At 44.1% G+C, this 16621-nt stretch overlaps 1 protein-coding gene across 1 annotated transcript in view; it reads left to right on the top strand.

The window, feature by feature from the left end:
- The first annotated feature begins 7796 nt into the window (after positions 1 to 7796).
- TTLL11 (tubulin tyrosine ligase like 11) overlaps positions 7797 to 16621 on the top strand; it is a 293256-nt gene continuing 284431 nt past the window's right edge. Inside the window, 3 exon segments of the mRNA XM_023730680.1 lie at positions 7797 to 7838; positions 7840 to 7929; positions 7931 to 8620. Of these exon segments, the coding sequence (XP_023586448.1) occupies positions 7797 to 7838; positions 7840 to 7929; positions 7931 to 8620 (822 nt within the window).

Below are 16621 nucleotides of genomic sequence, written 5' to 3'. Positions count from 1 at the left end.
TGTGACCTCGAATGATTACAGTGCACAGAGCCCCCTGCCCTGTATGTGTAGTGTGAGTGAGAAATAGACCTTCCTACTAAGTTGCTGAGATTTGGGGGATATTTGTCACTACAGCATAATGTAGCCTATCCTGAGTGATATACACATTCAAATTCAATAAAACAGACTACAGAGCTCTGGAATCATCTGTCTGGCCCTCATAACCAGTCTTTCTGGAAAATGGCAAACCATTCTTCAATCTGAAAATCCACTTGGTAAATTCCAGCAGAAGCCAATATGGGTCTTGGTGGCTAACTGGTTTTGGAGGGTTGGGAAGAACGAAGGAGTCAGGTATTCAGAAACAGAAGGAAATCTCCTTCAACTCACCCTTTAAACCAACCAGGAAAAAGGATTTCTTCTCAAATTGGGCCACTTGAGAACATTAGGATTTATTTTTCTTATTTTAAACCTTGCTTTTCAAAGTTGGGTTAAAATTGAACTTTCAGTAAGTAGGTTTTTTACTTTTTTCATTGTGCTTTATGTGAAAGTTTACAGAGCAAATTAGTTTCTCATTAAACAGCTGATACACACATTGTTTTGTGACATTGGTTGCCAACCCTGCAATGTGTCAACACTCTCCCCTTCTCCACCTTGGGTTCCCTGTTTCCATTCGTCCAGTTTTCTTGTCCCTTCCTGCCTTCTTGTCTTAGCTTTTAGGCTGCTGTGCTCATTATTCTTGTATGCTCTATTGAACTACAAAGCACGTTCCTCACGTGTGTTATTGTTGGCCCTATAGACCTGTCTAATCTTTGGCTGAAGGGTGAACTTCAGGAGTGACTTCAGTACTAAGTTAAAAGGGTGTCTGGGGGCCATACTCTCGAGGTTTCTCCAGTCTCTGTCAGACCAGCAGGCCAAGCCTGGTCTTTGTGTGTGTGTGTGTGAATTTGAATTTTGTTCTACATTTTTCTCCCACTCTGTCCAGGACCCTCTACTGTGATCCCTGACAGAACAGTCAGTGGTGGTAACCAGGCATCATTAGTTGTTCTGGGCTCAGTCTGGTGGAGGTTGTGGTAACTGTTGTCCATTAGTCCTTTGAACCAATCTTTCCCTTGTGTCTTTGGTCTTTTTCATTCTCCTTTGCTCCAGCTGGGATGGGACCAGTAGACGTACCTTAGATGGCCACTAGCAGGCTTTTAAGACCCCAGATGCTACTCACCACAGTCGGATGTAGAGCATTTTCTTTTATAGACTATGTTATGCCAATTGATCTAGGTGTTCCCTGAGACCATGGTCTCCAGGCCTCAGCCCAGTAGCTCAGTCCTTCAGGGCATTTGGATGTATCTGTGAAGCTTCTATGACTTTGCCCTGTCAAGCTGTGCTGACTTCCCCAGTATTGTGTACTGCGTTATCTTTCATCAAAGTTACCACCTATCTACAATATAGTTAGTGTTTTTCCCTCCCCACTAATCCCCTCCCTCGTAGCCATCAAAGATTCTTTCTTTGTGTAAACCTTTTCATGAATTTTTATAATAGTGGTCTCATATAGTATTTGTCCTTTTGTGATGGAATTATTTCACTCAGCATAATGCCCTCCAGATTCACCCATGTTGTGTGATGTTTCACAGATTCATCATTATTCTTTACCATCATGTAGTATTCCGTTTTGTGCATGTACCACAGTTTGTTTATCCATTCATCTGTTTGTTGATGGGCCCTTAAGTTGTTTCCATCTTTTTGCTATTGTGGATAATGCTGCAATGAACATGGGTGTGCATATGTCTATTCATGTGACAGCTCTTATTTCTCTAGGATATATTCCTAGGAGTGGGATTGCTGGATAGTATAGTATTTCTATTTCTAGCTTTTTAAAGGAGTGCCATATCGTTTTCCAAAATGGTTGTACCATTTTGCATTCCCACTAGCAGTGCATAAGAGCTCCAGTCTCCCCACAACCTCTCCGACATTTATTATTTTCTGTTTGATTCATGCCAGTAATGTTGGGGTGAGATGGTATCTCATTGCAGTTTTGATTTGCATTTCTCTAACGGTTAGTGATCGTGAGCACTTCCTCATGTGTCTGTTAGCTGTCTGAATGTCTTCTTTGGTGAAGTGTCTGTTCATATCCTTTGCCCATTTTTCAATTGGATTATTTGTCTTTTTATTGTAGAAGTGTTGGATTTTCCTATAGATTTTAGAGATTTGACCTTTGTTGGACATGTCAGAGCCAAAATTTTTTTCAGTAGTTTTTTTTTTTTTCCTAGCGCAACTCCACTGAGACATTTCAACAGCCCCCACTTCTTGACCTGGGTGAGGCATCACTCTTGATTGCATACAGATGACTGCTTTGTAAAATATTTTTAAACCCTGACAGCTCTCCACAAGAGAAGCGTGTTGTTAGGAGAGTGCTGTAGCTTTCAATTCCTCTTGACCTTTTAGGAAAAGTAATTTGAAATTTGGTGTTTATGCTATGCCTCCACAGCATACTTGGAGAATGCAAGGTGGTATCATGTTGTCAATTATTTTATTTCCAGCTTGCTGCTTCTCAAGCCTGGCTGTTATTCTATTTCCTGTAAGTACAGTATCGTGCATCTCCTCTTCTCCTGGGGCTGGCATGAGCATACAGCGGTGGTGGTGGGGAAACCATTTGCCATTGAGTTGATTCTGACTCATGGTGATTCCACATGTGTCAGAGTAGAACTGTGCTCCAGAGGGTTTTCAGTGACTGACTATTGGGAAGTAGATCACCAGGCCTTTCTTCTGAGGTGCCTCTGGGTGGACTTGAACTTCCAACCTTTTGGTTAGCAGCCGAATGTGTTGACCATTTGCACCAGTACCCAGCAAGGGAAGCAGGAAATCCATCCTCTAGGCTTAATGCTAATGGAACAAGAATGCATGGAGCCTGGATCCAAAGACTCAGCATTTCCAAACAACCTTCCTCACCAATTTATAAAATATCATAGCTGAAATATCATCTCCTCACTTGGGAAAACAGAAGCTCAGAGGGCACAGGGCCAGGCCAAGTCCTCTCAGAGAGTTAGGACAGAGCTAGTAGGTGACAGCCTGATAGAATGGTGGAATAGAAAGAACATGGACTTAGCATTGGACAGACTGAACTTTGAACTTCACCTCTCTTAGCCCTGTGATTTTTAGGCAAATGACCTCACTCTTCAAGCCTTGGATTCCTCCTCTTCATATAAAAATAAATTTACCCACTGCCATCAAGTCGATTCCAGCTTATAGCAACCCTGTAGGGTTTCCAAGGCTGTAAATCTCTATGGAAGGAGACTGTCATATAAGAAGAAGAACGGCTAATACTTACTGAGGGCTTAGTATATGCTGGCTGCTTTTGCTCTAAATGGTTTTACATGTGGTGGCTAATTCAAGTCTCAAAGCAACAGAAATTCTGGGAGGTAGGTACTATCATTATTACCTTTTTGCAGCTGAGGAAACAGAGTCACAGAAGGGTCAAATTAGCTGGCTAGGGACAATCATCCAGGAAGTGGGAGAGTTGAAACTCAAACCTAGGTGGTCAGCTTCAGAGCCCATGCTCAACCTCTACGCTAAACTGTCACATGGGGAGATAACATGTACCCCCTCCAGGAGTTTAATCCTAAATGTTCTAATACTGAACAGGGCTTGACATATAGAAGTGCTCTGTGAGCATTGGCTTTTATTGTCACTGATGAACAAACAACCTATTTGAGAAACAGTTCACTCAAAGACTGCACATGAAGCCTTTTGCTCTTTAAGATTCATCGCTCACCCTTCCAGGAACCCCGCCTATTTTGTCTAAAAAGAGGAGGAGGTTGTCGATCTGGGCCTTAAGGATAAACTACTCAAGGGTCAAGCGGGGTGTGGGGAAGGGTGTACCAGGCAGGGGGAGCAACACTGGCAAAAAAAAAAAAAAAGCCTAGAGGTGCGAAAGGTGTGTGTTTGCAAATAAAGCCAGGTAGGGGCTGTTGGATTTTACTCAGATGCTAATGGCTGTGGGACCTTCCCTACACCTCAGTCTACTTCAGTCTTGTCAAAACCTGGACCTCAGGCGCTACCTGGTGGCAGTCACTGATACCAACAGGGCAGAAATAACCAGCGAGAGTAAAAGCTGCCCACCCCACTCCCCTGGATTGTCTCTTCCTGTCCCTTTCCTCAGAATTGAACTTGCTGAAAAAGTGATATAACAACAATCAGGGTAAATTTATTATTTAAAAATTACATTTATTTTCCATTTATCAAAGCAATGCATGCTCATTGCAGAAAATTTGGAAAAAACAGAGAAAAGAATAAAGAAGAAAAGAAGTCACCTTTAATTCCATCACCCAGAAGCAACCACTATTAATATTCTGGCCTATTTGCTTCCAGTGTTTTTCTCTGCATATAATTTTCACATAGCTGAGGATTAGTGCATATATATATCTATGTATATAGACATATACACACATATGGACTCAACTATGTTTAAATATATGTTGAGTAGTTTTGTGAACAAAGGCTTTGTGTGGAGGTTAGTATGGGTGTTGGGAGCCAGGAGATGGCGCTAGACCATCCTGAGTTGGAATCCTTTCTTTTCCTTTACTAGCTGTGTGACTGGGGCAAGTGACTTCTCTGAGTAGCAATTTCCTTCCTTATCTGTAAAACGTGGTAAAGGGACCTATCCTAGGGCTGTTGTGGAGATTAAACGACACAATGTATGCAAAAATGCTTAGCACAGTGCGTGGCACACAGAGATTTTTCACTAATAGTAGATTACCATGTAAAACGTACTCTGCCTTCTGATTCTTAGCAGAAATCTTTAGACACGGGAGTGATTTCTGAGTTCGAGGACATGAAGAACGTCAAGGCTGATACAGTTTGCCAAACTTGAAAGGAAAATTCCAACCAAGATCTTGTGTTTCCAGCACCACATTTGTTCTCATTTGTTTGTATATTCTTTCAGGCTCTGTTTACACAGAATTTTTTAAGCATTGTAATTACAAGGCTTGCACCAGTTCCCTTAATATTACTTTGTGACATTTTTCTAAGTACCTAAAGCTGTTGTTGACAGCATTTTCCATAATTCATTTAACTATTTCCTTATTGTTGTATATCTGGGTGGTTTAATTTTTCCTATTATCGATTCATTCATTTACTAAATTGTTATTAATGCCTACTCTTTGCCAGACACTGTGCTAGGCATCAGAATACCGTGGTCAACAAGAACAGCAGATTCCTTACTTGTGGCACTTTGACTCTGGCCAGTGAGACAGACTATAACAAGTAAGCAAACAAGTTAAACTATAATGATAAAACTGGTATGTGCTGCGAAGCAAAGGAGAGAACTACTGAAGAGACCTACTTTATTTATACATTCATGTATTTTTTGGAATAGTCCTAGTCTCTAATTCTAGTGTGCTCTTTGCTTCTCAGTAGCCACAGCTGAAGCTTCTCTTTCAGGAGCTCCATATGGGATTAAAGTTTCCACTCATACATTTTACATTTTCCTGAGAAATTAGAACTCACTGTGGTGTTCAAAGACTTGAAAATCAGGCTCAAATGGGTCTTGTTTCCTGTTCTTCCTTCCTCCAAAGCTTGTGTTCAATCAGTCCAGCCTGTTTCTTTTCACCCTGAAGAGGCTTATGATTATCTCCTTCTTAAATCTGCTTGTACTGTGCCTTTTCCTAACCTTCCTGCTCAATACAGGACCTCAACTTGCCCTGGGAGCCTTTGAACCAGTAAGCAAAGGTACCCTCTTTTGGTGGACACAGCTTTGATTGGTGAGGCTTGATGGGCAAGTTGAGGCAAGGTGGATTTCAGCCTTGGGTCACCTGCATGACTGTGTGTGGCAGCCCTGACCACAGCTTCTGGAATGACCACCCACTTACTTTCTATCTGACTAAATTCTTATTCCTTCTCGATACTCAGTTTATAGTCTATCCCTTATATGAATCTTGGCTTGGCTTTCTAATTCACAGTAAATTCTCCATTCCTTGAACTGCTAAATAATTTTTTATTTTTTAATCTGCCTGTTAATCATATACTGCCTTGTAATTCTTCTTGTGTCCTCAGGGACAGTGAGGAAAACTTACCCAAGAAGGAGACATCTGAGCTGGGTTTTCCAGGCAGAGACACAAAGGAAGGGGAAGTCAAAGCAGAGGGAGGAGTATGTACAAAGACATGGAGGCAGGGAGAGCAGGATGATTCCAGAGAATGGTGAGAAGTTCTGTATGGCTGGAGATTAGTGTGAGTGGTGGGGAGCTCAGCGGAGGCAGAGAGATAGGCTGATTAAAGTGCCTGGATTTTATCTTACAGATGATGAGAAACAAGGGGAGGTTTCTAAGCAGGACAGTGGCAGGTCTAGTTGCAGAGTGGAGAAAGGATGGGGGTGTGGTGGAGACCAGAGGCAGGGAGACCCATGAGGAGGCTGGTGCAATGGCTCACGCTAAAGGTGGAAGCCTGGATTAGGGCAGTGATAATAGGAATGGATTAAGAGAGGAAAGAAAGGAGAGACACTTCAATGTAAAACCTCTAAGACTTTAGGTGGTGACAGGGGACAAGGGAGAGGGATAAGTTAAGACTTTGTAATTTTCAAGCATGGGTAACTTAATGAAGGTGATGCTACCTGCTGAGACAGGGAGGTCAGGAGGAGGAACAGGTTGTGGGGTGGGGATGGGGGGTGGGGGGAGGTAGGTTGGTGGAGAAAGATTACGGGTGGTACCATGGACAGCTCTAAGCATCTCCAGAGGCCCTTAAAATAGACTCAGTCAAGGGTTTTTGAGCTTGGCTACCTTAGGATCAGTAGAGGAGCTAATTTAGCGTGCAGATTCCCAGGCCCTCCCAGCTGTACTGCATCAAAGTCTCTGGGGGTGCGGTTCAGGGGCTTGCATTCTAAACAAGCACTCCAGGTAACTCCGGTGCAGACAGTCAGATGACGATATCTAAAGAAACACTGGAATAAAGCCATGGTGGGCTCCAGGCAAGAGAAGAGAGCTTCCTCTACTGCTAAAAAGGAGGTTTCGACCTCCTGAGTTTATAACTTGCATATTTTGAGGCTGTTTATTCACCCAGTGAAACCCTGGACTAAAACAAAGAAACAAGAGGGCTGGGGAGAAGAGTGAGGAAAAGTGGTCACTTTATTCCATGTGCAGCCCTGGTGGCGCAGTGGTTAAGAGTTCGACTGTTAACCAAAAGGTTGGGAGTTTGAATCCACCAGCTGCTCCTTGGAAACCCTATGGGGCAGTTCTACTGTATCCTATAGGGTTGCTATGAGTCCGAATCGACTCAACAGCAACGAGTTTTTCTTTTTACTCAATAACTTCCGTGTTCCTTTCACTCTGTTGAGGAGATAAGAGTGTGGTAAAGCTTACCTGTGTGCAATAACGGTCGCTGTTTTTGCTCTGGGTTGCTGTTACATCTTCCCAACCTCATCCATTCCCTCCAACCAAATGTAGCTTCTTCAGCTGAGAGAGGAGAGCTCTCTCCTTGGATTGGCTTTAAAAATACGTGACATAATAAGCAAAAGCAGTTGTTTAACTAGTCCTCAACTAGACTAGAGAGTCGCTATGAGTCAGAATCGACTCGACGGCAACAGGTTTTCAACTAGACTAGGTATCTGTATGGCTCCTCCACGGTTTTCCAATTCCAATGAGACCTCCCTGAGAACAGGGAAAGTGTCTGCCCTCTCAGTCTGGGGGCTCTCCCAGGACCGGAAAGGGTTTCTTCCAACGGATGGCTACTCCCTGAGGGTGTGGACTTGTCACGTCCATCATCAGACTGAGGTGCTTGCCAATCGTGGAGTTCCCAGGGGGTGTGTATGGGGAGCAGGGAAAAGTAAGCCTCTTGTTATGTGCGCAACATCTTTCTACCCTCATCTCGCCTCCACCTTCTCCTCTTCAAGTTCTTCGCCCTCGGAAAACCAGTGGGTTCTTTGGGTGGGCGGGCCGAAGCTGCTTTTTGCCCTCTCCCAAGATGGCCACCCGCTGCCTCTGTGACAGGCCTGGTCACGTGGACACATCCGCCTATGAGGTCTCTGGGGCTTGGTAGGTGATTGTCCCTTTCGGGGCCCCGTCCCCAGGCGGTGACTGCCCTTGTCAACCGGAGCCTGAGCGATCATGGCAACGGGCTCGGGCTGGGAGCTCGTGGCGGCAGTGGCAGCGGCGACAGCTTGGTCGCGGGCCGGGGCGGCGGAGCGGCGGCGGCGGCGGTGGCACTGGCACTGGCACCGGCCCTGAGCGCCATGCTGCCGGGCAGCGCCGAGAGGCAGCAGGCGGCCGGATGGGAGGCGCAGGAGGTGGCCGCGGCCGCAGCGGAGGCGACTGAGGAACAGGTCTGCGTGGACGCGGGCGCGGCCGGGGAGCCGGAGCGCACGACCGGGGGGGAGCAACTCAAGGACCCGGCCCCGGCCCCGGCGCAGCCCCGCGCGGCGGAGGAGGGGGACGCCCGCGACCCGCCGCGGCCGTCGCCCTCGCTGCCCCAGTCTAAACCGGCTCCAGCGCGGGGCCTCTGCCCGCATGGCAAACCCAGGAGCAAGGGCCGAAGCTGCAAGCGGGGCTCAAGCCACCGTCCGGACGAGTCCCGTCCTCGGCGGCCAGTCACCGTGGACAGCTCCAAGGCCAGGACCTCCCTGGACGCTCTGAAGATCAGCATCCGCCAGCTCAAGTGGAAGGAGGTGAGGCCTGGCCTGCCGCGTGGGCACAGGGGGGTGGACAGGACGACCTCAAAGGATCCTGCGCGGCCCCAGCCAGATCCGCTGGCAAGGGCCAAGCTCCTGCTGTGCGCCACGCTGGAGCCTGCTTGTCAGCCACAGTCTGCTCATCCTTCCCGGCCTAGCCCCAAAGTCACTTCCTCCAGGAAAGCTTCCCAGACCCCTCCAGAGCAAGTCAACCACTCCGTGCTCTAGCTCCCCTAAAGCTCTTTATATGGTCTCCAGCCTTCTGCACTCGCTCTTCACACTGTAGTTATTTGCTTATATCCCTGTCTCACCCACCAGCTTGTGCGTCCCTGGGGACGGGACCCTGTCTCTTTGAAGTATTCATTTTAAGTTATATTTGTTTAGCACTTACTGTGAGACTCTTGGCCGTTTAACAGTTTGTACTTTGGAGACAGGCCGACCTAGGTTCGCACTACACCTTGCCACTTAGCTGTGTGATCTTGAGCAAGTTGCTTCACCTCTTAAGCCTATTTCCTCCTCTGTAAAGTTAGGCTAATAATACTTATCTCATAGTTTTGTTAGAATTAGAAGACTCACTGCTTAATGTAGTACAGCACAAGTATGCAATAAATGGTAACTCATCTTACCACCCTCTACTCTCTTCCCTCCTTCAAAATCACTGTCATCATCATGATCACCATCATCATCATTGCAGGCACTGCATTTCATGTCTCAGAACTTGGCATATAGTAGATGTCAGTAAGTGATGGGCGAGAGTGAATGAAGAAACGAGTTATTCATCTCTGAACCCATGTTAGACTTGGTGGGTGCTAGGATGAAGCACCAATTACATCCAGAGGTGTATGTGGCAGTTCGCTAAGTGTATAAAGCTACTTGTCTTTGCAACCTGTAAGGATGCTGAATGTGCTCTTGGTGGTGCCAGGATTGCAATTTAGGGTAGGGTGGTCTGGAGACTTAGGCCCACTTGCAGCAGGCAGCACTAGAACTCTGGTACCTACCCCTGTGCCTTGGCTATGGTAGGTTTAGTAATGGTTTTACAAAGTTGGAACATGAAAAGAGATGACTTGCATAGGGTTCATGTCCCAGCAGGGAGGAGTCATGTGGTTTGTAGAGAAGTTGAGAATCAAGCCAGGGCAGACTTCCAGGCGGGTAGGAGGTCGCCACTGGGGAAGTCTGACTCCAGGTGCCAGGTCCCTCAGCCTTGGGGCTTGGGATTCAGGGAAGAACTTTCATGCCTGGGAAATCTGGGGAAAGCAAGTGAGCACTCCCAGTTCTGGAGTATCTGGGTTTATGGACAAGGTCTGAGGTCCAGGTCAGAGATATGAGGGTCAGAACAAGATTAACTGGGGAACTCATAAGTGCCACATCCTAATGAACAGAGAACCCTGGGACTGAAACCAGGCCAGGGAGTCAGGCAAGGCTAACTAGCCCCAGCAGGATCTGTGCTTCGCCCTGTGGGAGAGAGGGACACAAAGTGGGATAAATCTTGTTCTCTGAGAGATATGGGCCCAGATGGTCTTAGAAAATGCCAGTTTAAGTTCATTCATTCATCCAGTAAATGTCCTTATGGAGGTGCCACATTCTCTGCTGGACCCTGGGAATCAGAGATGGTTATGATGTAGGCTTTACCCTCACAAGTAAAGGAATAATTGCAGTAATTACAGGACCTTTTCTGCTGCTTCCTGAAGTGCTCTTTTCCCAGTTATTTGCATGGGGTACTGTCACTTCTTCAGATCTCTGATCAAATGCCATTTCCTCAGAGAAGCTTGATAAGGCCATCAGTCTCCAGCCCTTGCTCTTTATATTTTTTTCATAGCACTTAATGCTACCTGACATTATATTATGTACTGTTTGTCTATTGTCTGTCTGTTTCCCTCACTAGAATGTAAGCTCCATGAGGGCAGGGGCCTTATTTCATTTCCTGTTGTATCTTCAGGTGTTTCGCACATAGAAGTTGCTCAATAAATATTTGTTGAATGGATGAATATGTTATGAGTGTTTCTCTGTATATGTAAAGGTATAGGTAAAGGTATAAGTGCTGTGGGAGCTAGAGGAGGGGCACCTCAGGAAGTGCTTCCTACAGGAGATAAACCCGAGCTGAGTCTTGAGTGCTGGAAATGAGTAGGAGTTAGTGAGGGGCTGTGGAGTCTGGATCCCTGATGGGGGGAGTGGTATGGGCAAAGCAGAGGTACATTGGAGCTTTGCAAGTTGTTCAGTATGGCCAGATCATAAAGTGGGAGATAGATGGTGAGAGACAAGGCTGGAGACGTGAGCAGGGGTCAGGTCGTGTGCCCTGCTGTGGGATTTGAACTTTTTTTGAAGGCTCTGTGAGCCATCACAGAATTTTAAGTTTCTTCAATTTTTCAGCTGTGCTACTTAGAGCAAGTCAGTTTAATCTTTAGTCCTCAGTTTTTCTGTCTATAAATGGGGATGAATAGAGCTAGTTCAGTTAAAGTTAGTTCTTTATGCTGCATGCCAACTCTCTGATGATTCAGCCCACACAATGGTAATGCTAATTTACACAAGACCCTTGCACTGGTGGGCAATTTCTAGGGCACTAGTTGTAACTGCTCTCCAAACTCCTCCCGTGCCTTCTTCTCTCTCTGAGAAAGCATGTTGGCATGTAAGTGGAGATGCTCATTCTAAAGTATTTTAAGACCTAATTTGCTCACAGCAATAAGACTTTACTGTTAGATGTGTGATTATTTCCTCAGTGTCACTTTTCCCCATTAGTCTGTGAATTCCTGAGGGCAAGGGTGGTGTCTAACTTGTTCACTGTGTGTCCCCTGTGTCCAACACATGTAGGCATTCAGTAAATGTTCACCAAATGAATGCATGAAATACTTGGAACAGAGCTCATGTCTCATCTTGACATCCTAGAATGTGGTGTTTGAAAAATGCCAGGTTAGATAATCTTCTAATCTATGATTATGTTATTCTTAGTACTTACTACAAAGTTAACTATATGACAAGTAGCATACGTATAAACCAGGTACTAACCAAGTGCAAACACATGACCTCTCCAGGCCTTAGTTTCCTCATCTATTACAGGGGTAGTATTGGACCAAATTGTCTCTGAAGTACCTCCCAGCATTGATGTTCTAGGAATGGGAATATCTACTGGGGGCAGGGCAGCAAGGGATTGAGCAACAGTGTCCTTTGCATGTAGAACTGTGTTGCTGCTGCACAGCTTGGGAATACTGTTTGGCTGGTTTTGGGGAGGTAAGAAATAAGGTCATGAATATCAACCAGAGCGAAAGTTCTGTGTCTCCTTTTGTGTGTGTATAGTGAGGGCCTATATAACACACTGCACTTAACAGGGCAGCACTGAGTCAGCATGTGAATTCAGAAGCTTGCTTCAGCTACAGGGCACAGTCTCCCCTCGTCCTTCACTTTTTATTCCATGTGCATTTAACAAGAACAACAATGATAATGAACTCTTACATAGATCTTACTCTTTGCCAGGCACTGTTCTAAGTGCTTTACGTATATAAACTTGCTTGAGTCTCACAATAACTCAATAAAATAAGTTCCTTATTGTCTCCATTTTAAAGATGAGGAAGTTGAAGTACACAGAGGTTAAGTAACTTATCCAAGGTCACACAGTTATTAAGTGGCAGAGCTAACATTTGAAACGGGCATTCCATTTGAAACCAGGCTTCAGTTCCTGGCTCAAAACCAGGCTCTTCTCCACTACTCTATTGGCAGACCCTGGATTAGAAACGGGAGAAGTAGATATAAATAGGGTATACTCCTTCCCCTCAAGGAGCTCCCAATCCAGAGGGACAGATACTGCAAAAAGATAATTACAGTCCAGTCTAGTGGTGCAGTGTTAGAGGTTAGAGGCGGCTGTAAGTGTACTGAGAAGGGCTGTCTCTTGTGTAGAGAGGTGTGGGCTATAGGAGGGCTTAGAGGGAAAGTGACACATGGACTGAGTTTTTAAATAATAGGAGGGAGATAGCCAGGGAGTTGAATGGGTAAAGGGCACCCCATACAGAGTATGAGCAAAGGCAGGGAGTGTTGACCCAGAGCTATATTTAGAATGGGATAATGGGAGTTTAGGGAGCATGTTGGAGAGTGGAGACAGATGAAGGAGGAGCCAGATCATGGAGGACTTAGAAGGACACGCCAAGAAGCTTGCGCTTCAGACTGAATTTGTTCACAGATTGCTTGCCATATATAGTTCGAGCCTCCCTTGCCCACTCTGCTTCAGTCCAAGAGAACCATGCCAACTCTCTGATGATTCAGTTTTCAGACATATCCATTCTGGGTCAGGTCTTATTCAACTGAGTCCATAATTTCAAACTTGTTTCTCAAGGGAAAATTCATAGACGTTAGCTCTGTGAACTTGTACATTATACTAAAAGTTTAGTCTAGAATAGCAGAATTGTGTTTACAGGGTCACCACTGAAGTTGCTACATGAAAGAGAGGCATGCTTCCTGGTTCATAGAAAACGCTCAATAAATATGGAATTGTATAGTCCTCTTTCAATTGTGTGAGCTTCTCTCCCTATCCCCTGCCATATTCTTTTGCAATTTTGCTACTCTCATTAATGAAAACCTTAGCGAAAAGAACACCACAGAGAATAGATGCCACTATTGTTGTGAACTGCCCTCCTTGGAGATGTGGGTTTTGTCTATGGGCACAGTTGTGCCATAGACACCAGCTAATATGACAGAGAGTGCTGAGAGATTTGATAGAGAGCCATTTGTTGGTAATAGTTTGCGTAAGTCCCTGCCCTGAGATCTATTACAGTGTGATCTCATTGTTTCAGAGATTCCAAATCATGAATTGTTTTCTGAAATTTATCCAGCTTTTATTCAGAACATGTATACAGTTATTATATTGTCCTACTTATAACTTGTATAATATTAGTTATAATATTTACTGAATATCTTATTATGTGCTAGGCACTGTACTGGAGTCCCTGGGTGGCACAGATGGTTAAATGCTCGACTACTAGCCAAAAGCTTGGTGATTTGAACCCACCCAGAGGCTCCTTGGAAGACAGGCCTGGCAATTTGCTTCTGAAAGGTTATAGCCTTGAAAAACTCCATGGAGCAGTTCTACTCTGCACACTTGGGGTCACCATAAGTCAGAATCAATCGCTGGCAACTGACAGCAACAATAACAAGGCACTGTACTAAGTGCTTTATGCTAATTAAATTGTATTGAGCATTGGATTATTTTATTTAATTCTCTCAGCAACCCTCTGAAGTAGATCCTATTATCATCTCCAATTTACAGATGATGAAACAGGTTTAGAGAGAGAAGTTGGTACAGGCTAGCCCAAGGCGACACAGCTAACAAGCTACACAGTCATCCAGGCTTATGCTCGTAGCTAGTATACATACAGTCCTACACCATCTTCTTTGCTAATCCTTTGCATGGAGTTATTCTATTATTGTTACTATTCCCAAATAACAATTGAAAAAGCTGAATAAGTAAGAGAGTCAGGGTTCAAAAACTCATCTGTCTTGTTCCAAAGCCCCCATTTAATGGATCATATAATTCTACACTTCTTAACCCTCCATTCCTCATCTGACCCATAACTCTTAAATAGCAGAGGAGGCGCTCAGAACAAGCAGAGTGATATTGCAACTAGGACTTAAAATAAAACACATTGAAATATATCCTGCCTGGCAGAGAGGAGTACCTAGTGCCTGTGCCTTCCAGATCCTGCCTTGCTGCTGCCCCCAGAGGAGAAGAGATTCCTGTGCCATTTGACTAGCCCAGTTGCCTTGCTCCTCTGTGGAATGTGAGCCTACTCTTTGAATCACTTTGCCTCAGATTGCTTCTGGAAGGAGACAGGGTAGAAAATGAAGAATGGGTAGTTTAACCTTCCCTCCCTTCCAGCTTCAATGATAGTCATTGTGATTTACTTCCCATTTTTTGAGAACAGCATTATGTTTCAGAGTGGTTTATATCTTATTCCATCAAATGTTTTACTTCAACAGACATGTTATTTTAATGCCTAATCCACCAGAATTTTGCCTTTGCAAGTTAAACTTGTCATTCTGTAAAAATCACATTTCACTACCACTTACACTCTGAATAATACAATATGTGTAATAGATTCATGAATTCATACTGACTTAGAGGACTTAAATAGTCCATCCAAAGACAATAAATTCCAGGGGCTAATATTCAAATTCTATAATTACTACAAAATTAAAATTTTGGTTTTTAGCAGGTGTCGCAATTGCTAGAGATTTTTTCTGTGTTATAAAACATAAACTTTCTATTGTATCTCAGTTTTGGTAGTGCTGTGGATTCTGGTTTTGGATCAGCAGAAGCTGAATGCAAAAATTCAATCATATATTTTCTTTTCCTTTTAAATCTATTCCTTGAGAAGGTAATTGGCCATTTTTTAAGTGCCTTCTTTAAAGGGGAAGTGTTGTGTCTAGAATTAGCAGAGCTTTGGAATCAAGACAGACGTGGGTTAAAATTCTTGCCACTAACTGCTTATGTGACTAAACTGATTGTGAACTAAATACAGTACTATTCTGAGCCTGAATTTTTTCATCTGTGAAAACGGGCTGGTGATACTTATCTTGGAGAATTTTTGTGAAGTTAAATGAGGGAATGTATGTAAGTTGCCTTAGTCCCCACTGTAAGTACACTCTAAGTACTCAGTTAATGTTACTTTTCCTTCTGTTGGTTAAGGAGCCCTGGTGGTGCAGTGGTTAAGCACTCGGCTGCTAACTGGAAGGTTGGTGGTTCAAACCCACCAGCCATTCCATGAGAGAAAGATGTGACAGTCTGCTTCTGAAAAGAAACCCTATGGGATAGTTCTGCTGTGTCCTATAGGGTCACTATGAGTTGGAATTGACTTGATGGCAATGCGTCTATTGGGTAGTTACAAACATAGGTTATTTGATTTTTTTTTTTAAAACTAGAAAAAAACTACTATAGAAGTTAGTCTGCATGTATAGGTCACTGGTTAACCAGAACAGATATGAAGAGGTCATTTGAATCATTTAGCAGATGTTTTTGAGACCTAGTTTGTACCAGGCTGTATTTAGGCTCTTGGGATACAGTAGATAACAAAAAGAGATAAAGATCGTTGTATGATTAGGGAAAGTTACACTAAAAAAAATTTATTGTGGTAAAATCTATATAACAAAAGATTTACCATTTTAACCATTTTTTAAGTGTATAATTCAGTGACATTAATTATACTCACCATGTTGTGCAACCATCACCACTATATAGTTCAAAATTTTTTCATCACCCTAAGCAGAAACTGGAGCCCTGGTGGTGCAGTGGTTAAGAGCTACAGCAAGCTATGGTTCCTAACCAAGAGAAGTTGGCAGTTCGAATCCACCAGCTGCTCCTTGGAAACCCTATGGGGCAGTTCTACTCTCTCTGTCCTATAGGGTTGCTATGAGTTAGAATTGACTGCACAGCAACGGGTTTTTTGGTTTAAGCAGAAACTGGAGCCCTGGTGGCGCAGTGGTTAAGAGCTTGGCTGCTAACCAAAAGGTTGGGAGTTTGAATCCACCAGCCACCCCTTGGAAACCCAAGGGAGCACTTCTGCTCTGTCCTGTAGGGTTGCTATGAGTTGAAATCGACTCGACGGCAACAAGTTTGGTTTTTTGGTTTTAAGCAGAAACTCAGTACTTACTTTCCCCTCCCCTGAGCCCCAGGTAACCACTAATAAACTTCTGTCTCTATGCATTTGCCTATTCTAGATATTTCTTATAAGTGGGATCATACAGTATTTGTCCCTTTATGTCTGACTTATTTTACTTAGCATAAGTTTTCAAGGTTCATCCATGTTATAGCATATATCAGAACTTCATTTCTTTTTATGGCTGAATAATATTCCACTCTATGGCTATAACACGTTTTGTTTATTCTTCTCTGATGGACACTTGGGCTATTTCCACCTTTTGCCTTTAGTGAGTAGTGCTGCAATGAACATCAGTGTATAAGAGTCTGTGTGAGTACTTGTTTTCGATTTTGGGGGTGGTATATACCTAGGAGTAGAATTG

This window comes from Trichechus manatus, unplaced genomic scaffold (genome assembly GCF_000243295.1).
Source record: "Trichechus manatus latirostris isolate Lorelei unplaced genomic scaffold, TriManLat1.0 scaffold00038, whole genome shotgun sequence".
Classification (NCBI taxonomy): domain Eukaryota; kingdom Metazoa; phylum Chordata; class Mammalia; order Sirenia; family Trichechidae; genus Trichechus; species Trichechus manatus.
The sequence above is the reverse complement of the archived record's forward strand: the minus strand, read 5'-3'. Positions and strand labels throughout refer to the sequence as shown.